Here is a 9,064-nt window from a genome sequence, read left to right on the forward strand (position 1 = left end):
AGAAATCGTTCGAAAAGTATTGTATTGTATCGACAGCGTGAAAGTTGGATACTGGAATGTTCTGATTTTACAATATGTTGATTTCTGCATCGCTTGATTGTTTGATTTGCTTTAATCGTGTTCATTTGCTTATGTCCAAAGGTTGACTTTCTATTAGATAACTTTGATAGACATTATTGTGGTGTAGGGTTACATTTGTGCGTGGATTTTGCTACTTTGTGTAACAAACTTTGTACGAAAACCTAAAAAATGAGCCCACAACAAATAAAGGGACCAACAAAGTTTTGTATAGGATGGCTTCTAAAGATGGCAAATACGATTTGCTCAAAATTAAAAGAGAAGATTTTTATCGCACCAGTCAAAGAATTAAAATTGATTATGTTTAAATATAGGTATTTTAAGGAGGAATTATTTAAGGGGACTATTTTTAAAAAGCAAACTTTTCATAGAAATAGTTACATATGTACATACATACGTATGTATGTACATAAATAACCTTTTTTTGTATGCGAAATGATCATTTATAATAAAAAAGAAGATTAATAGTCAAATTTACATGTACGTACATACATATGTATATATATATATGTACATATATATTTTTATTTTATTTTTCTTTACCAAGGTGTCATTACGGTATTTCCTCGAGGTGACACCTATGGCCAACTTTGTACATATGTAATATAAATAAATTTATAATGTTAATATATATTCGAAATTAATTCAAATAACGGTGACACATGAGAGTAAGTGACCAATTTGGTAAGAACCTTTTAAACAATGAAATTAAATAAATTAGCAAACTCTAAGAAGAAACGATCGACCTGGAGTCACGTGTATCTAAGGTCTGGCCAGCAACACTGGATCAGGTATCTAACCCGTGACACCCGAGTTATTAGCATTAAACGCTACATATGTTTTTGGTTTGTTATTTATTACATTATACGTATTGGTATTATAAACATTATTTTACTTGATAAAATGCTTGAATCATTTTTTAGTTTTCATTATATTTACATGAATGCATTGTGAAAAATAAATATTAGAAAAATTATAATCTTTCTTTGATAGTTTCATATAAAATTTTAGGTGATATTTATGTACATATGTATGTAAATGTGACGTTTTCGTATAATTAATATAATAATTTTTAGTATTTCAGTTAATATATATGTATATATCATATAAAATTACGTACAAATGCATCCATTTGAAAAAATATTTATTCCCGCCGAAAAAATATTTGTTTACGATTTTGTGCTCATTTTCCAAATAACATTAAAGTAATAACACAACAATGCTGGAAAAATCCAATTACATATGTATATGTACATATGTACTTTCATACTTTGGACTTGACTTTGCAAAATTATGACATAATAGAGAGCGAAATTGTATGTATGTATGTACATTTTACCCCTACAAACATTCCCAATAACGAGATCATATCTAAATACAGTTGACGAAATGAATCATCCGCAGCGATTTCACCAAATGTGTATAATAACAATGAACGGCACGTTTTGTCATGCATTGCACGTCGCTGATTTTACCTCAATTTATGTATTGGTAGTCTCGAAAGGGTTATAAATAAGCGACGCTCGATTTTCCGTAAATAAATTATGTGGACCAATTCGAGCACGGTGGCTTTCGCTTTAACGTACATATGTATGTATGTATGTATGTACATACAATGGATCGGTGCAAAAGTTAAGCAAGCCCAAGGAAACAAATAAATAAACAGACGACTTAAAATCATAAAAGCAAATGTATCTATATACATTTCTGTATATTCAACAATACTATCCTACCAAAAAAATAGCAAAAGATTTTTTCCATATAACGACCCGCTATATAAGACAAATTCCTAAATATTTATAATTGTAGGATTGAATGGAATTTTATTAAATCCTGATCATCCGTCACATCTCACAGCTAAGACGATTCTATTGACACCATCAATTATTTACCAAATCATTGTCTCTTTCATCATTACTTATGTTATTTACAGAAAAGTCTGATTTGCACCATAATTATTTGGATGAAGTTATGCCTAATGGAAGTAGTCCAAATGAGCAACTTTTTAAATCAACAATTTCATGAACCTTTTTTGTACAATATATAATATAATGTTGCAATAGTTATATGACAGTAGAAATAATGTACTGTTTATTATCATTGACTTTCATGAGTTTGCTTTAATATTCTTGTACAAAAACTAGTGTGGATTAGTTCCATTAGGTGAAATTTTGTCCGTTTTATATAACACATACTAGCTGTGATTATTTTGAGCGTTGCTTTCTCACTATGCAAAACGTACAGTCATTAGGAAGGGGTGAAAATAAAACGATAATTTGGTGGGTATCACAAATTGTACGCAAGATCGGTTGATCAGGGTTTATTATCATCCCATCGTTGTCAGAAGACAATGTTTGGCTTGCACCTGGGTCTTTTGTAATGAAAAATCGGTATATGGAAAAACCCTCGAAATTTTCTTGTCCACTAAACGAATACTGTCCATTCCTACTATACATAGATAGCACTCTAAAGCTTTGCATATCACAACAGTATTAGTGCAAAAATAGTTTCAGCATTGTACATACTATGAGCCTATTAAAAAAAATTAACACACACACACACACATACACACACACGCGCGCACAAGTACGGGGCGTAGTCAGACGTCACTGTCACAATAACAGCTGTATCGACGATTTGTCTGATTTCACTGTTATATTATTTACTTTTAACGACAATACAGACCTTAACGCATGTTAAGCCTCGTCCGCCGTTGTTCGCAGTCGACAGATTTTCAATAAAAATTTAATTGCACATTTCAGGCAACCACACCCTGGAAAACACCCGGGGGCTGCGGAGGGAGGGCGAGGGTTGATGTGTATTAACAATTCAAAATGTAGAGTCTGTATCTACGGAGGAGTACGTGTACGGACTGCGGTCTACGCAGAGTGTGCTACGGTCGCTACGGCCACTGCGGACACGAGGGGGTCGGAAAAGTGGGGGGTTTTCCTTTATTTATTCGATACGGAGAGAGGTGGCACAAACCTGGGCGGGTGTGTGGGGGCGGTGGTAGGGTTGAAGGGTAGGGGTCGGAAAATGTGGGAGGGAGCGACGGGTAGGGGTTTGTGTGTGTTTGGTGTGGCTAACCTGCGTGAACAACTTGTTGTAGCCGTGGCCGTAGTTGTTGTAGCCGATCATGTTACGACATGGTTTGGTGCGATCGGTGGCGCCGCGCACCATCGGCGTGCGGCTCTCGTCCGTGGCGATGGCGGGGGCGGAGCCCTCGGTCGGGGGCTTCGCCCGCTGCGGCCCCCGGCTATGAATGAACTCGCAGCGGCGCCCTACATCGGCGGAAAAGCGCACCCACTCTCCCCACCTCGCCACCCCTAGCCGGAGCCCACCCCGAGCCAACGGCGCCGAGACGCCACCGACACCCCGGCCCAAAAATTCATACTACCTTCGACTCAAATCAGTGACTCGCAACCTTTTCGCGAGGCCAGACAATAGCGGTCGCACGAAAAAGCGAACATAATATTAAATACCTCAAATAGCAAATTTTAATAAAATCCCCGCGACTGGGTGCTTCCACACTCGGGAATCGAGCAATCTTTCCAAGGTAGGAATCCCTCCAGATATGCAGAACCAATTTCCGAAGGCAGGGTATAATAGTGTCTTCTCTTTCGAAGGCTTAATACCGGCATGGACAGTCGGTAATTGAATTACATTGCGATGGTCACAAAGACAATTTCTGCTATGAAAACCGCGAATGCGGAATATTTGGCCCTCGAGTTTTCGTTAGTATGATGGACTTTTCAGCAGCCAGATGTTCCCTTATAGAGATTTTAGTGACTTTTGTGACCAATTTTTGTGATCAATGATCACCGAACGGACAGTCATTAAAATATTTCTTCGCCTCTACCAAATTTGTCATCCAAAATGTACTTAGGAAATCGCATAAATGACATAAATGATTATAATTTTTTTAATATTCACAAATAAGTTGGTGTCTACTAGTGCTTTACAAGCTTTTTATTAGCTTCGCTCTATTAGTTCAGTGGCATTCCTTCACGTCAAAAAATAGTAATTTGATTTTGAACCACTTGAACCAACTCTTCAGCTTGATATCTTACATACATACGGGGGTTAGCTAATATTGAAGTAATTTAATGTTTCCGACATGAAGCTAGAGGAGTTTAATCATTAACCAGCCATTACAAAAAAATACATCGGAATCTTGTGTCAGATTGAAGCGATGACAGATAGGTATCCAAACACGTCTTTCTACCACCCCTTCACGACTCTTAGGCTAAGCAATTATAACAGTTACTTTTTCACTCTCATTTACTCTTATCTCATATATATTTAATATAACAAGCTTTTATACTTTCTCTCATACGTTTTCGATAAAGGTGATTGCCATACTCGAAGAAATACAGGAGAAACTTGTCGAAATAATTAGATCGTACGAGAATTAGTAATGACCTGAAGAAACGCCTTTCCCAGCTGGAAACCACGAGAACGTGCATGGCGTTCAGTGTGTTTGCGTCTTTAGTGTACTCACATATGTATGTACATACTAATTGAAATGTCATAGCAATTTAAACCCCAGAAAATTTCTATGGAAATAATTCGATTTTCTCTTTACCTGCTGATGTAAATCTGGACAATTATAAAATTCACAAACATAGTAATTTTATTTTTTACACTAAGTTAAAAAAAAACTTCAATACATATCAATTAGCGCAAATATCGAACTTAATTTGCAACTTGATTAATTTACGCCCAATTTACTCTTTTAAGTCACGCCCCCCCCCCTCCCCTTCTACTGATGTAATATCACAATTTCCTCATAATCTATATCTAATTAACCTACTCGTTCTTTATTCTAACTTCGTATAGAATTTAGAATAAAAAACGCAAAGGTTTGGATTCATCCGTCTCAATGCCTCAAAGCTTACAATTTGACAGTGAAAGGCATTAGTGTTGACGAGCCGCACTGTACATGGCCGTAGTGCGGCGTCTTTATATCGATCGACAGTCTACGAACGTCGACGGAAACACACGAGCTAGACCGGAAACGACCGAATTTGACCGAGAGTTGCCGAATGCCGGCCGCCACCCTCCCAGCCAAACTTCACAACACCCCCTAAACCGCATTGTCTCCACTCTGCAGTCCTGCAACTATGTACACACAGACACACACATTCACAGAAAAGCACGTGCATAATAATAATAATGTAAATTTTATTATATTTATTTATCTATACTTATAAGATATTTGATCACATTGAATCCATTTTAATTTTACTTGATGTTAGCTTGAGTACATGAAAAAATTAAAAACGATAAAAATATATACATATGGTCCTTCGTTCAACGACTGGGTTAATTAAGTACGTACATAAATATGTCATATGAATTGATGAAAATTTTACCTACAAATAATAAATTTTCCCAACAATAATCTGAAAGTTACCTACAATTAAAAATATTCGATGCATGATATGTTGGCTTTTTTGTCCAATTACAAAATATTTATAAAACTACCGTGGCTTGTATACATATTTATGTACGCGTTAAATACTTTTTGCATTTTAAATATTAGTTATATTATATTATAATAAGCTCTTAACACGTTGCCAAATTTGTCAACAGCCATTATCAACATGATATCTGATATTCGCCCCCTCCATTTCCTTCTAACTTTCGTTCCTGGAATAAGTAGGTTTAAGGAGGTTGTTAATAATAAAGATGGGTAATCACGTAGAGATTTATTGGTGGTCGTCTTTCGTAAGGTCTCCGGATACGATATATATCGTATTTACAAAAATCCTATGAGTAGGGTGACCAAATTTCCCAGGACTCAAAACGGAACGCTGAACAAAAATATTGTCCCCCTTTATAAAAAAATGGGTTCACGTCCAAAAATTTTGTATTTCTTCCCTCAAATAACCATTTATATTGTCAAGGGATTATTTTTTTCAGAATGTACGATTCTTGTGTACATGGAAAATAGAAACAAAATAAAATAAATATATATGTAATATTTGATGTTCATGCCCCAGAGGCTAATGTTTTTTTGAAACGTCTAAAATTGACAAATAAAATTACAAATTTTCCAAAAAGATATTCTCAGTGTCTTTTAATTGCAAAAATTATGTGCATTTGAAAATTTTGATTTATTCTTTTGTTAAGTTGTAATTTTTACAAGAACGCACATTTCTTTATAAGAAGAAAATTACACTAGATAAAAAAATTAAATATAGTATAAATATTTTATTTACATATACATATGTATGTACATACAGTCAGTTCTCGAGTACGACGATTCGCATTTACCACCGAAAAAAAATCAACGATCTACAGAAAATTATTATTAAATCATGGGCTGCCGTTACCTGCAACCACTGACTGCCCTTTAGAAGCTAAATGTGCATATTACGAGAAATGATTAAACATGTATATTTTAAAATGAATAAAATTGATAAATTTTCTAAATATTTTTACGTTTTTTATTAAATTCAACTTAGAGGTGTAAGAACGTGTCTCCGTCATAATTAAAGAACATCTGTATTCTTATAATTATATTCAAAAATAATTATGATGAAAATAATGACACAAAGTGATTTTTTTTCAATAAAATTCTTGTGTGTATCATTGGAGTAACAATACGAGATAAATCAAATAATTTTACGTAAACGACGGGACGAACGCCAAGTACGTAAAAACGGGACTGTCCCGGCAAAAACGGGACGCATGGTCACCCTACCTGCGAGATACATTGAGACTCTCAATTTGAGAGATTTCTCAACTTAGTTTCTAAGAATCTTTAGTGGAACATGAACAATTCAAGCTGATTAAAATATATATATATATATATATATATATATATATATATATATATATATATATATATATATATATATATATATATATATATATATATATATTGTCAGTCAATAGTATTTTGAGTCCTTGACAACGATAGTGATAAACACAACTACATATGTATGAAGTATAACCTGGTCGATTATATTGTATTGTGGACAAGTCGTATCTGTCGGCAAATAAGTTGCCGATCTCTGAGAAATCGCTACGACAGAAAAATTGTTACCGATTTCAGATTCGTCTGCAGATAAATTTCTACGTGAATGGCCACTTTAGGGGAACGTCAAATGTTTGACAGATGCAATGATGACGTTACCCTCCTCTTGTTGACGTTTCCGAACGGTGACTTGTACTTTTTGGCCGGTCTCCGCATGTGGGCCATCCTGCTGCTTGTCCGCTACTACTTTAATAGATTTCCACCGAAGCACCGGACCACTAGCGGAGCATTCACACCAAGGGGGATCCGGTGCTGTGGAAGATCGAAGAACGAGTCCAAAACACTAAATTGAGGTGGTTCATCGTTGTGATAAGGCACTGCACAACCGCGCGATAGGCATCTCGTCAAATACAGATGGGATTTACTGGACAAGAAGCAGCGAGCGAGCTTTTGGCGCTGCGGAGCGCAACTGCCGGTGGACTAATCGGGACGGGAGGGGACGGGACTTTGGCCCAGATGGAGCTAAAAATACTGCTGGTCAGACACGCCGGCCGAGTTTCGTGGTCAGCTGGCTGGACGCGCACCAGAGCTCCTCGGCCATCAGCTCGGCCTTGAGACTTGGGGATGCCTCGGAGTCCACGTGGACCGCGAGCCGGAGCCAAGTCATGGACGATGACATTCTTCCCAATACGATCGACTTTAATTGTGTTATAATGTGTTGGTGTATCCCAACAGTCGTCCGCTTCTAAATATTGACCGAAGAGTAAGCTGGTTATAACAAAAGGATATTCATAGATTTTACCCAGAACTGCTATAAGTACGTGGCGGAGGAATGTTGAAATGTATCATCAAGTCAAATGAATGGTTCGGTGATTGTTGGTCACAAAGCGCTCGCCCAAAAGTCACTAAAATCTCTATAACGAAACATCTGGCAGCTGAAAAGTCCATCATACTAACGATAACTATGCCAAATATTCCGAAAATATTGCAAAAATTGTCTTTTAGGCGATCGCAATGTGACTAATAATCCAATTACCAAGTGAATATTCCTCTCAAGCTTATTCGTCGATGAGTAGAAGTTTTACCATTTGACACAATTCTCAAAGTATTATGAAAGTTTGTTATTAAACGTTTTCACAATAAATAATCCGCACTACAAACATAGTTTGTAAGATGATCAGTGGCGGCTCGTGAGAGTTCATAGGGGGGGGGGGGGGCTGCAAAGATTAATCGGGCTGTAGTAGCTCGTTGACCATACCGATGATAAAATGCAGACCAAAATAGTATGCATATGTACTATACTACGAGGATGCAGCCCTGCAGCCCATATGGACGACAAAAATAGCATGCATTTGTACTATATTGGGAGGGCTGTAGCCCTGCCGCCCATATAGACAAGCCGCCACTGAAGATGATGATCTTTAATCCCAGCAGAAATGTTTAGGCTTTATGATAGACTAGCTGTATTACCCGGCTTCGCTCAGTGTTTATAATATAAACCGCTTAAACATGACTAAGCTAATTTAATTAAAAAAAAAAAAAAAATTTAAAATTTAAAAAAAAAAATTTAAAAAAAAATTAAAAAATAAAATAAAAAATAAAATAAAAAAAAATAAAAAAAAAAATCAAAAAAAAAATTAAAAAAAAAAATCAAATTTTTTTTTTGCCTTCTAGGGCTTCGCCCTCGGCACCCCCCTGAGCCTTTGCCTTCTAGGGCTTCGCCCCTCCACGCCCCATGAGCAATTGCCGTTTAGGGCTTCGCCCCCATGATCAGTTGCCTTTTAGGGCTTCGCCCCTCCGCGCCCCCATGATTCAAAGCCGTCTAGGGCTTCGCCCCCCTTAGTTAATGCCTTTTAGGGCTTCGCCCCCCGCGCCCACAAGATTAATTGCCGTTTCGGGCTTCGCCCCCCTTAGTTAATGCCTTTTAGGGCTTCGCCCCTCCGCACCCCCATGATTAAATGCCGTCTAGGGCTTCGCCCCCCCTAGTTAATGCCTTTTAGG

At 36.9% G+C, this 9,064-nt stretch overlaps 1 protein-coding gene across 2 annotated transcripts in view; it reads right to left on the reverse strand.

Moving 5' to 3' along the window:
- Nucleotides 1-7,545, reverse strand: part of Ca-beta (Calcium channel protein beta subunit) — a 46,928-nt gene extending 39,383 nt beyond the window's left edge. Inside the window, exon 1 of one of the 2 annotated variants that reach the window (XM_077439397.1) lies at nt 7,223-7,545. In XM_077439397.1, coding sequence (XP_077295523.1) covers nt 7,223-7,288 — 66 coding nt within the window. In that variant the 5' untranslated portion in view covers nt 7,289-7,545. The remainder of the gene's footprint in view (nt 1-7,222) is intronic. The other variant, XM_077439396.1, reaches the window with a different exon arrangement.
- Between the last annotated feature and the right edge of the window lie 1,519 nt (nt 7,546-9,064).

The sequence above is a fragment of the Arctopsyche grandis genome, chromosome 10, assembly GCF_051622035.1.
Source record: "Arctopsyche grandis isolate Sample6627 chromosome 10, ASM5162203v2, whole genome shotgun sequence".
In the NCBI taxonomy this organism is placed as follows: Eukaryota; Metazoa; Arthropoda; class Insecta; order Trichoptera; family Hydropsychidae; genus Arctopsyche; species Arctopsyche grandis.